At 32.3% G+C, this 14,057-nt stretch overlaps 1 protein-coding gene across 1 annotated transcript; it reads right to left on the bottom strand.

Moving 5' to 3' along the window:
• Window positions 1–1,134: 1,134 nt before the first annotated feature.
• On the bottom strand, window positions 1,135–3,148 carry LOC111290819 (transcription factor MYC2-like). Its single transcript, XM_022882302.2, has one exon. It carries the CDS (start codon window positions 3,037–3,039, stop codon window positions 1,612–1,614), a length of 1,428 nt encoding a protein of 475 aa, XP_022738037.2. The 5' UTR covers window positions 3,040–3,148; the 3' UTR covers window positions 1,135–1,611.
• Between the last annotated feature and the right edge of the window lie 10,909 nt (window positions 3,149–14,057).

Here is a 14,057-nt window from a genome sequence, read left to right as displayed (position 1 = left end):
CGACTTTCACTTCTGCTGTCATTTTTTGTAACGTTTACCACTGCACCACAAAAAATCTCGTGGGAAAGAGAATAATCTGACATAAAATTCTCTCACTAATGTACCCAACACAAGTATACTTCATTCCTATAAGTAAAAGAATCTTATTCCATACATGATCAGACCAGTGCAATTTCAAACAACAATCTCAGCCAAGGAACAAATTGACATGACAAAAGCCTGCACAAACAATGGAAACACTAATGTGTTATTTGAAAATTATCACCATTATCCGTTTAGTTTAATACCTGTATTTAACATCTTACCAATTTTAACCAAATATATTTTCTATACATCTAAGTGGAATATATATTGCAGTATCACCTTCATTTATAAACTTATTTTATATTGGATTTGGTTAACACATGCTTATAAGTTATAAGTACTTGTTAAGGTTAAGTAAAAATTTAACTTTAAAAAAATGTTTTCAATGTGTTTCTAATAAATTTGAGAACAAATAATTAATGCATTAATTGCAAAAATTTTTTATATAACACTGTTGATAGTCATTCACTCACTCTTTAACATCTTTCTTTCATATAATATAATTTTTTTTTTCTCTCGATGTTTTGGTGATTTTTTGCAATTCCTTCCTTTCGATCCGAATAGTTGCAGCGCAAAACTAATTCAATGAGTGATTATATGTGAGTATTTCTAGTTATGTTTGGAGATAAATGGAATGCTTCCTAAAATGTTCATAATGAAGTGCAAAGCCAAGTACATATATAATCACTCAATTCAGATAGGAGCAAGCACTCAAAGACAACTACCTATATAGTAAGTTTCCTAAAACTTGATCCCTTTTATATCATAAAGATATCAATTCTTGTTTCCTATCTCAAACCCTAAGTCTGTAGACTGTTGCCTTCATCTTTATATCTCATTTCTCTGACAGCAATCTCCAAAAGAACTTATATCATATATATATATACCAAAATAAAAAGATTAAGATCAGGTTTCAGAATTGTTTTAGGGATAAGTTTTCGCTATGAATTTAAGGCTGATTTCAGTACTCAAGGATTGTGTCATGATGCCTAAAAGGCCGTACGTACTGGCCAGGTAATTGATCTATTCTGCTATATATGTGTGCTTTAAGTGTGATCAACAAAAGTACTAATATTTTATGTTTTAATTATTCAAACATATTCAAACATGCATATAGTTAGCTAGTTAGGCCAGGAAAATGAAGTTTTTAAAGCAGATTAGCTTGTGCCAATTCCCGTAATGAAGCTTATCTCTCACCATGAGGGAGCCTAGGGACTCCCAAGCATATAATAATTGCACTACGAAATACTAAGAACATATATCAATTGCTTCATCACTTGGTGCGCACTCCTGGAACATGTTGGAAAGGTGAATTAACTAGCTCATACACATTTGAACAAGAAGAATATTGATCATAAAAAAGTAAACAAAGCCAAGAAGAATATGCTTTCACTTAGAAGCGAAAAAAGGACAAGAAAGAACGAAAAGAAGAGAACAAGTAGTAATGTTAAATATATGTGGCTTCATGATAATCCATACAAAGAAAGAAAAACAAAGGACTGCTTGATATCCTCACTGGAGAGCTTGCTAGTTCAATCTGCATCTCTGAAGGATAGCGGTCCTCAGCACCTCCTCGCTTATAAATCCCGTAGGAACTCTGACAACAACATCTTGAAGCACCAGCTCGTTCACGTGTGATACGCTGGCATGGTGTATATGAAGCTCTAGGTCTCTAAGAGCATCCATCAATCTTGCAGCCGGATAATTGACATCAGGACATTGAACCCGAATCATGGCGTCGGATCCAATAATCTTGACACAAACTGCCATTGTCTTTGGCCCGTAATTAGAGAATGGCCTTGTATTGTCAAATGAAGATGTTGTACTAATTTGATTGTCAAAAACATTGATCGCATAAGACTTGGATCTTTGCGATTGTGCTTGGAGTTTTGTCTGCAGTTCATCAATCTTAGATTTGAGCTCCTTGATGTAGGCTACTGTATCTGAAAGCAAAGATGCTTTGTCCATCTTGGACACATTAGGAACCACAGATCGAAGTGCATAGAATCGATGATTCAGTCTCTCACGGCGTTGCCTCTCTGCTTCCACGTGGTTTAAAGGGGATTCTTTTCCACTACCCGGCTTTCTCCCTCTCTTCTTCAACCAGGCATTACACTCCGTGTCTGCAGAGGCAAAATTACCGTCAGAATCAGCACCGGAGTCTGATGACCAGCGGCCTAAACCGGTAGTATCTTTCTTGGTCTCACCTTGTTGCTTCTCTTCAAGAATCCACTCCTTTTGATCACCTGAAACCATTCCGAAATCAAGAAAAGGAACACTTTGGGTTGAAATTTGGACCTGAGATTCTTGGCCAGGTTGCTTTGAACCCAGACTGTTGATATCAGAACCAAAAATTGATTTTGCAAGTTGCACCATGGCCCAGTCTTCTTTGATCATTTCAGAAGATCCCAATTCAACTACCCCAAAGGAAGTCGAAAGACAGACTAATGTCTGAATTCCTCGCATTCGAGCTTCTCTAACTCGCTCACAATCGTACAATTGGAGTTCCTGATCTCCACTCAACCAAATATAGGAGCCTGACCCGAAAGCCTTCCCAAGAATGCCATCTCCTATAGCGAAGGATCGGGTAATTGATACGGTGTAAAACCACTCGTAGTCAGTGACATCGCCATCCACCATTCTGTCCATGTCCATCTCTTCACTGAAAAGAGCTTGCACCTCTTTGCCCCACCTTTTTCTCTCAAAATTGGACACGAATTTGGGTTGGCTTAGCTTATTGCTGGATTTTCCTGTAAAGTCCCTGGTTCCCCGAAAATATCCATCACCCCATGATAAAACAAGTTGGCCATGAGCATCCCTGGATGCTTGCCAGAAAATTGAGTATACCCACCATTTAGGCCTGCTTTGGACGATGATGAGTTGGAGCCTTTGTTGCAGCGTTGGTGAGGCGTTTTGGCCGAAGGTAATGAGAGAAAATGAAGAAGAGGAAGACATGATATAGTCCTTGATCCAAGACAATTTCTTTCTACTCTTTCTTAACTTTTTGTTCGAGCGCAAGGGAGTTCAATTGTTATCAAAGCGAATAAAAGTAACAAAAGAGGTACTCGGGGACTGGAAAAATAGAGAAAGAGAAGACATACAGCAGAAAGCAATAGCTAGGTAGCAGTGTCACGATTTCGGAGTCGTAAATTTTATATCGATTATCTATTAAAATTAACCTTAATGATATAAAAATTTATAAGATAAAATTATAAAATTAAAGAGATTACAATAAATAATATTTTATAAAAATATAAATAGTGATAATTAAATTGATATGAGATATTAGATGAATTAATATTTAAATTTTAAAATTATATGAATTTAAAAATTAAATCTTGATTTATAATAAGTAATATTAAAATTAATTTTAAAGATATTAACGATATATCATTAAAAATGATTGCTGTTTAAAGTAAAATTTTACTTAATTTTAAGGATACTATCGATGTATCCAAAAATGATAAGACATTTGTTAGAGTAAAAAAAAAATCGTTCTTTTAGAGAAGAATCATAAATTTTATATTAATTATGTATTAAAATTAATTTTAAAATATAAAAACTTATATCATTTTATTGTTTTATAAAATTAAAAAGAGTTTGAACGAATAATATCTCATTAAATGATGATAATTAAACTGATCCGATACTCGGTGCGGGGTGTTAGGAGAAAACAAGAATTTCCTGGGTATGAAAGCTCCGTCCTTCTGGGTACTGTTGTTGGTCACAATCATGGCACCATTGTCACGTGGAAAACCTAGAGCCCAGTAGATCAATCTGATTTGATGGGCATCGACTCTATTCATTGTGATGCTCATGGTTCCACTGGGGTGGTCTCACTGTCACCGCGCCACTCGTCATTTCCAAACTTTAATTCACTACTTCTTGACGTTTCCCTGTTCATCTTTTTGTTTCCATCGTTTTTATTCCATGAATTTTTCTTACGTTATTTTTTTCAAAACAGGAAGACAAGAATTTCAAAACTCAAGATTACCAGTTTTAACTTTACTAACATACTATCTAATCTTAGTTACATTTAATTATTTGACTAATCATCTGACCCTTAATCCTAACTACTAATTAACTACCTTGCCTGAAACATTGAATTATAGAAATGTTAATGCATCGCCAGGCTTTCATCATAAAAGTTTCCGTATGTAAGAATGCTTCAAAGAAAGTTCAAAATCAGTCGCAAGGTTTAATATTAATGTTTAGTTTCCAGCTTATTGTTCATGTACCAGATTCGTTTTGACTAGTGGAACAAATGTAATTTGAAATACTAACGGAAAATGGGTACATAACTAGTTTGATTAAAACAATATAACTTGGGCTATAGTAATTAATTACTCACTATTTGATAACTACAATATTATATATTACATAAAACAGTTATTAGAATGAATGTTTTTAAAGTTTCAATATCAAAATATTTAAGTTTGTAACTCTCTTTTGAATATTTACTTTAAAGAAAACTACCATTATATTTAAGTTGAGGAAGGACTTATTTTCATTCTTAATTTTATGAAATTTTATGCTGTGAATCAAAAGATATGGCTATTGATATTTTAAAGTATTAATATCCCTACTTAGAAAGAAAAATTATACCTATAAACATTAATTAAATATTAAGATTCGAATTTTAAATTTATTAAATGCTTATGAATCAATTAAATTAAATTTTAAATTCTATTCACTTATAATATGTTTTATATGTTTTTGATTAATAGATTTTATTCCTTCCTTTCCATTTCTTTATCAACTTTTTTCGTTTTAGATGTTCCAAAACTATATTCTTTTTTTAAAAAACTTAAATCTTTTACCTTTTATATTTCAAAATTATTTTTTATGATTTTTTATTTTTTATCATTAAAAATTATGGAACAAAATTAAAAATTTAATGTTATATACACCATAGTCAAAATTTAAAGTTATATACAGCATAGTCAAACATATTTTTCTTTAATTCTATAAAAATCAACTGTAGACTAACCATATGGGCGGAGGGAGTAATTGATAATCCTTGACACGCATACGTATTAATTATAGCATGGCAAATCATAGTTTTTCAAAATAATTACACAGTTTAACTAAAAAAGCTATTATATTGAACTAATCATAAATATATTTATCCGGCCGTGACACAAATTACTTAGTGCATTACTAGACTCTTTTCTTATGTGTTAAATCCGATGAACTAGGTAATAGCTGAGATATAAATTAGCGACCAAGTAATTTATACGCATGATATTGTTAATTACAAGTGCAAAAAAGAAAAATCCATAATTAATTAAGTAGATAATATACATGATATTTTTAACTACAAGTGATGCATCATTAATTTTCGGGGAGAACAGAAGAAATGAATTCCAAAAAAAAATAATAATAACGAAACTAATTTCCTCAAAAAATATGATTACATGCAATTGATTTACAAGTAGAATTCTCATGAAAAATATGAAAATTTTTTAGTACAAGGAAGGCTAAGATATAAGGCGAATTGGAGAAAGAGAATTTGCAATATCAGTTTTATGAGAATTCATCACTTAAAAGAGATGGGTGGAATTGAAGAGAGAATTTGCAAATGCTAAAAATCGAATATCATTCTTATGAGAATCCATTACCTAGAAAAGGATGAATCATTAAGCTAAGCCTCAAGCTCAAAAAATATGAAAATTTATAGAAACTTGAATCAGTGTTTGACTGGTATAGCAGATCATTATAATAAAATTTCACCAACATATCTCCAAGGGGCTCTTGCTCAAGCATGCCCAAATGTTTTTGACCTTAGAAATCTCGGATAGATGCATTAAATGTGAAACAAATGAAACTTAACCCACCACTCATCGTGAGAGGCACAAATGAGTAGCTGGGCCCTTCGTGTCTTCTCATCGTTTCCATCTTTTCTTCTTTTTTCAATGCATTGATTCTTGGTGTTTGACTCTAGCAATCGGAACACAGGGTGGGCAAAATTGAAAATGGGGTTTAGCACGGTGAAACTAAGATGTCTCCATCTTTGTCATAGGCATTCATTAGACTATATTTCCACCATTCATTATTATCAACACTAAGTTTCCCATCCAATAGGGAGTTAATTTGTTCAACATTATAGCACATGAAACATGCCCTAGCTAGCTAAGAAGTTTTTATCTTTTAAGGAGAGAGACGTTGGGTACTAATATGTTTGACCTGTGATCTGTTTCGTACTCTCATCGTGAAGCATTCTTTTAGTCTCGATGAATCACGTTCGTGAAAAAACAGGAAACCTGTTGGTGCTAAGTTGTTTAAATAAAGGCAAGAATCTGAAATCTCAAGGTGGAAAGTCAATTAATAGTAAAGATTGAAGGTGTTTTCAGCGTTTATACTCCAACGATTAAGTCAATACTGGAGAAGAGAGGGAAAGAGAGAAAACTTGGGAGTAGATATATGAAAATTGAATGAATAGTACTCGAGGGTGAGGTGCTATTTATACTAGTAGGATGAGAATGTTAGGCCTAGTGGTCCAAGCTCTAAGCGACGGGGCTAAAACTAACGTTGTTTGCCTGACTTGATATGATAGTTAACAATCTAATTGAGAGGTGACAAGCCAGCATTGTGATATGCCTTTAGGTGGCAAGTTAAGGTGATCAAGCTAATGTGTACCAAGATTTTAAGTCAACTCAACAAGTCAGCTTGGGTCGAAATGACCAAACTACCTCTATTTTGTTGATGACACACTTTAGGGCAAAATGTTTATTTTACCCTCTGGACCATAAAATGCCCTTAACATTATGTTTTCTCATCAAATATTTTAAGGTGCTAGACTAATGAAACATAGGATTGGTAAATTTGTTGTTGTTAAAACCAAGCCACAAGTTGATTGTGGATTTTTTTTAGAGTTCCCATTGTACCAATGGAGGAACTACTTTTATGATTATCCCAACCATGATTTGTAGGGCTAATCTTTACGATTGTGTCAACATGGATGAGTTAATGTTGGCATCCTACTAAGGTGAGTGACATGATGCTTGTATGAAATGATTGACATAACACTTAAGGTGTATGTACAATCTGCTCGACGTGACATTACACATATGGCTAACATGACATTGGTAATATATACGTAGTATGTCCGAAGTAATGTTTATATACCATGACCAGTTTAACATTTGTACAATATGACCAATGTGACACGTGTGGATTTTGGATGGACTTTTTATAGATTCATTTGAATATGCATTTATTGATGAGAGAAAATTTTATGCGAAAAGTAAAAATTTAGGCGATTCTTTGACTTTGGACTGAAAAGTTGAAAAGTCATCCTCAGTATCAGTATAATGATGTGGCTCAATCAGTTACATCTATCGAATCTAAGACATGGCCATATAAGGCCCTTAAGGCCTCAATTCTTCACTTTTCAACACTCTTTTGCTCTATTGTTGACCTACATTCATCAATCTTTAGTTTCTTAATTTTTTTTGTCCAAACTTTTCTTTGTCCAACCTCTTTATGCTTAAACAACTTTGGCACATCTTTTTTCTCTCATTATGTCATCTGATTTAAGTTTGTCTAACTTTGTTATAAAAGTTATAGAGGGCCAGCTTGGCTAAGATAGGATTTTTTTGAATGACAAGATCCCTTATATTATTACAGAAAAAGATAATAGCCAAACTACCTATTGACTAAACCTAATGTTTGTAAAAAGTAAATTATAACCTTCAAAACCTTTATATTCCCATAAGTATGGTAAGTTCGATCCCTCCATCTGACTTTCCTTCTTATTTTTGGCTTCATTACCATACACTTTTACCTAACCATCTACCAAACCATCTAATAGTCTGAGCTCAAATTTTAGTTTTAGGTTGATGTCTGAGTCTAACGAGTCTTCTGCTTTTGCATCATCTTCATCTTCTTCTGACGTCGTAAAGGTCCCTACTCCATCTCAAGCTCAAAAACCTTCTCAGACTCTAAAGGTCAAGTAAATTAGCGATAAGGCTTCTAGAGTTGACCAAGCTTAGAGATCTAAGCAAGCTAAATGGTCTAGCCAAAATGAGGAAGAAGGTGAAAATAAAGAGGGAGTAGAAGGTTTCGATGATGATGACAACTCTCTTGTTTCCTTTTGCATTCCTAATTCCTTAGGCTTAACCTAAAAAATGTGATGATGAGCTTAAAGAGCTAAACTAATCTTAAAATTACCCTAATCTCGAACTAATCTTAAAGACTACCATAATTTTTATTCCATTCAACACATCTCTATTGTAAAATTCAAATTTAATTTTTCTTCTAAAGGGTACAGAGTAATAATGTCGATGTTTGAAGATAGGATTGCCAACCCATTAAAGTCTGATAAGATGTAGGTGTGTTCAAATTCTATTATGGTTAGCCTTAGGTTTTCTTTAATTTTTTTATCATTAAACTTCTTTTAGCTTACAATTTAACCATTACTCAACTCACCCTCAATTCTTTTAGATATATAGTAGGCTTCGTAATTCTTTACAAAGAATTAGGTTTTTTTCAAACTGTCCCCTTTTTAAAAAAAAGTTTTTTGGCTAAGAAGCATCCTCATGATAAGAATTAGTTCTATATCATAGCTCGACTCTCAAAAAGAAATTTTGCTAATTTTTTGAGCTTAATAAAAACATAAAAAGTCATTTTTCTCTGTATCAAGAAAGTTAATGGGGTGTGGAAAAAAATAATGGGTTGAGCTTGCTCAAGGAGGCTAAGACAGGCCCTCAAACTAACAACAAGCACAGAACCAAGACATAATAAATGACTTTCTTAAAAGGAGAAATTAGTAATAGATGTGAGTGATTTAGCTCCCTCAATGTTATCAAAGAGGTTAATTGTTGGGGTAAGTTCTTTACTAAATCTTCAGAGTGATTTTTTTTTATATTACATCAATATTTTCTAATTCTTAATTTGGCTTTTGTTTTAATGGTAGACAAGGCTGGTCAAAGAGCTACAGCTTTTGATACAACCAGATAAATTTAAGCTCTTTGAGGGAAAATGAAAGGGTAAAACACTTTCCCAACTTGGTGGTCCCCATAAGGAGTGAAGACCTTCGATCCACCACCTCTTTAGCCCGATCAAGTAAGAGGCAAAAGTCTCGTTATAATGCAAAAGCTTAAGCAGAAAGCTATGGCTTAAAAGTCCCAAAAAAGATTAAGGATGGAGTCTTCAGTTGCTAACCAAGCTATTGAGCTTTAGCCATTTTTTTTATAGGGTTTCTACCACTATAGAGTTCAACTCCACGGAGAACACTTATGAAGACCTTGAATTGGTGAAAAAGATTACCAGGGCCATCATGTCCAAAAAAATGTTTCTCATTAATCCTTAAGTGCAGTTTAAAAGTAATCATGGGGAGTTATTATCTGTAAGCTCGACTTTTATATATGTAGTTTCTGATTAGCTCCTACACTCTATCTTTTAAAATTTAGGATAAAACGTGTTGTTCTCATACCTAACTCTTGCTCATTTTTCAAAAACCGAGCAAGATGTGGAAAACTATGCCTGAGAACTTAACTCTCTCATTAAGGCTGTCAAAAAGCTCAAGGTTTTTAACATCAAGTATGCAAAGATAAACATTAAGCTTGATAAGAAGGCTGAAGACTTGAACTAGAGGCTTGAGGACATGTTAATCTAGAAATCCATAACAGTTTCTAAGTAAAAGTCTAACCTGAAGCTGAACAAGGCCTTAGCCAAGGTAGAGTGCTTCAAGAGTGACTTTCAAGCTTCTAAAAAGGCTAAACAACAAGTGATTAAGAACTTTTTTGAGTCTAATGAGTTTTACAATATATTAATCGAGTTTGCTTGAAACCAGGTGTTTGGCTTTTTTAATTTATCTTTGAATGAGGTAAAGTGCATTTATGTTGATCTTGATTTATCAATGATCAGCATAAATAATCTTCAAACCCAACAGGTCATGATTGAAGAAAAAGGCTAAAAAGAAGAGGATATAAGATTTGAAGCCATGGTGGCTATTGCTATCAGGATCAAGCAGAAGGGAACAAAAAGGAATGTTCCAAGAAAAAACGTAGGTCAGTAAACCTGAGGCATTTGCTATAGAGGTACAGCTCGATAAGGGGATTTAATGTATTTTTTTTTATTTTTTTTTACTTGTACACATCGACAAATTAATGAAAATATCATGTTTTTCCCATATCTGAGTTCAATATTTTTATTTATGAATTTTTAATTTAGCATTTATAATTCATAAGTAAATATTCTCATACACTTAGCTTAAACATCATAATCATGAAAACTAAATATAGTAAATTAATCAAGTTTGAGGTAGATATTAGTTTAAGGAACTTTATGAAATATGGTCAATTAGTTTAGACTATAAACATTTCAAAAAATATACTATTACTTTAGAATTCATATAAGTAAAAATAGTGTAATGTACTTGAGACAAAGCTTCATTTATTTCGGGCTTAAGTAATACAAGTAGATCAAATAATTACTTTGGTCTATGTTTTTAGGATAGGATTTTCATTTAAGTCTTGCAACTTATAAGTCTTAGGTTAAACAATTTTTTTCACTATGTAAAGGCCATTCTAGTTCAGGGCCAATTTTCCTACTTGGTCATCAATTATCAAAGCTTTCATTTTTTTAAAATAGTAAGTCACCCTTATTAATGTTTTTTCATCGAACCTTCTTATTATAATAATAATTAAAGACCCTTTGATGATAGACTACTATCCTTGTTAGAGTAATGTTTCTTTGCTTTTTGATCAAGTCCAACTTCGCCCTTAAAGCTTTTTTATTCCTCTTTTGGTGTTTAACTCAACTTAAAAGCTAAGCAAGCCAATCCTTAACTGTAACCATGACCTCTATTCCAAAATTTAGATTAAAAGGAATCTCTTTTATGAGGACTTTGGTTGAACTTTAAATTTTTAAACTGTTTTTCATTATCAATTATTATGGACTGAGATAAACTAAACAGGCAAATTATGTTCTTTTATACAAATTTTTTGACCTGAGTCTCTGTTGTAGTAGCTAATGCCTCGATTGCCAACCATTTAGTGAAATAGTCAACAACCACTATCACAAATTTCCTCTGCCCTAGGACCAAGGTAAATAGTCTGAGCATATCTATACCCCCACTAAATAAAAAGCTATGGCCTTATTATAGAAAATTAACTTAGTCGAAGATAAATGGTGGACATTAGCAAACTTTTAAAACTTGTTGCATTTTTTAATTAGGTAGCTCACATATTTCTTGATAATCGACTAGTATTACCCTTGCCTTAAAACTTTATAAGCTAGCAGTTGAGGTTCGAGGTGTTTTTCACATATTCCTTCATGGATATCTTTAAGTATATAGTTTTCTTTTTTTTTCATCCACACACATCAAATATAACAAACTGAATAATTTTTTATACAACTTTTTGTTAATAATGATGTACCAAAGAGGTTTTTTTATCAGAGCCTTTGCTTGAATTTTGTCATCGGGTAATTCTTTTATCACAAAACATGTTCTAATTAGAGACATCTATGACTCTTTCTCTTCAATATGATTGATTTGTTTCTTATCAATGCTTTTCTCTAGCAATTATTCGACCACAATGTAAGTTGAGCTATTTATTGTGATTCCAAATGCTAACCTAGATAATAAATTAGCTAATGTGTTCTCTGACCATGATATTTTTCTTACTTCAACTCTTAGGAATATCTTTAACTACGTTTATGCCTTATCCAGGTATTTCTTTATTCTTTTTTTTTTTTGGTTTCAAAATTTTCATTCACTTATCCAACCACTAATTTCAAACCATTATACACAAAAAGGCTTTCCACATTTAGGTTGACAGCTAATTTGAGACTTGCAATTAGTGCTTTATACTTTGTCTCATTATTCAAAGCCTTGAATCTAAACTTTAACATATATTGAAACTGAATACCTCCCCAAGTTTCGACTTTAACCATATATAAGAGGAGTAAAGGAATTTTTTAAGCTCTTCAAAAGATCGTTGACACTGAACATCCATTTAAAGTCATTAATATTTTTTAATATTTTAAAAAATGGTAAACACCGATTTGCTGACCATGACATAAACTTACTTAGTATTGTAATAATGCCATCCTATTATGTTAAAATTTGAATAAATCACCTCATTTTATTTGTTCTAGAATAGAAAAAGATTGATTGCTTGGTAGGCTTTTTTTATAGATTTTGTTAAACATAATGTGGATACCTCTACTATTAATAATCTAGGTAATTTGGTCATTGGTGGATTATTCAAAGATTGTAATGGTTTTTGGCTTTTGGGTTTTATTAGGAAAATTGGTTTGGGTAGCATCTTAAAGGTTGAAGTGTATACAATTCTTACTTATATGTAAATGGCATGGAAGTATGGTTGTTGGGCTTTGATTTTGGAGTTTGCTTATGGTAGTTACTAACACTATTAGAAATTATAGCATCACAAATGGAATACCAATGGAATATAATTGTAAAAAAATTCAATCATCACCGACGAAATATCGATAGAATTGAATCTATCGATAATCTGTAGGTAAAAATTTGATGTGAATTACCATGAAAATTACCAACAAAAAATTTCATTGATAAAAAAATTTTTGAAAAAAAATGTCAATTTCTAAAGGAATTTTCGTCGGTAATCCATCAAAAAATGAAAAAAAAATTTAAACCCATATTCCCATATTGTGGAACCCCAAATTTCTCATAAATTCAAAATTCCTAAACCCAACTCTTTCTCACTCTTTTCCCTCTATCCCTTTCTCTCTCTCATCGTGAATCTTCAATCCCCTTATTCGACTTCTTCTCTCTCGTCGATTGTTCGAACATCATTAATTCTATGCTCCACTGTCATTGATTTATGAAACAAATGTTGATTTTCTTTGTGAGGTGGTTGATATCCTTAAATTTGAAGTCTTGGGAGAATAGCTTAGTAGAATGAGTGAGTCAATGGTTGGGTTACACCCTACATTGGAAAGAATTTTGGCAAACATCTATGATCACTTGACCTTTTATGCTCGAACACATATCAGTGATGAGGTTTGATTATTGCTTATGTATGCATGCATGTATATGTCGATTTGTATAGATCTCATGAATCAATAGAAAGATTTAAAGCTTTTAACTTATTGAGACATAAAAGTATTTTTCACTACTCTATGAGTAGTAGCTAATGGGAAATAAAGTATTGGTTTGCCTATATGATATATTGATGTTAATTTACTAAAATATGGTGTTGAAAGAACAAATTATTTTAGTTGCCTATTGTTTGAGATTGAAAAAAAAAATTTTTATGGTTGCATCGCATGTTTGGCTGGGTTAATGACGCACACCCCAATGCTAAACCTATTGTTGTACCATTTATGTTTTTTTTTACTTGAATCATTGTTTCCTTTTTTACACTGATTGCAAGTTATATCCCATTTGATGAAAACTTGAATTACTCTGTAAAACTTGAGCATTCTACAAATGTGAAGTCAAAAAATGCTTATGTTAGTTCTTTAACACTTTTTTGCTTTTCCCAAGCTTATAGATAATTGATCATGTGTGATGAATATTTATATTTATTGGACAATTTCAAATTGGGAAGCTATTTTTTCCTATAAGTCAAAGTTATTATTTGTAATTCAAACCCTTATATGAATGCTCTTCGTAAAATTATTATAGGACCTAACTTGATTTCTATGATTTGTGTTAATTTATTCTTCACCTTTTTTGCCCAAACTTAAGTGTTGCATTACATGGTTGTGTGTGTTTAGACTTGGTTACTGGACTACTCAACAACCTAACAATAGACATAGAGTTGTCTAATGAGATGAAACATATACAATATATATATTTGGCACGAATGTTTTTCCTATATAGAAATATTTGTGGAACATATAGAGGAAGAATTAGTATATTGGGTGTCTCATGCTAAATCAGAATGGATTTATCATCCTATTGTATTAGACGTGCATGTACCGAGTGTGGGTTGTCCTAATTTGTTAGGAAACATACATGTCCAAAACCTACGTGCAGA

The sequence above is a fragment of the Durio zibethinus genome, chromosome 11 (assembly GCF_047325235.1).
Source record: "Durio zibethinus cultivar Kanyao isolate XHJ-2024 chromosome 11, ASM4732523v1, whole genome shotgun sequence".
NCBI lineage: Eukaryota > Viridiplantae > Streptophyta > Magnoliopsida > Malvales > Malvaceae > Durio > Durio zibethinus.
This window is presented reverse-complemented; position numbering and strand designations above follow the sequence as displayed.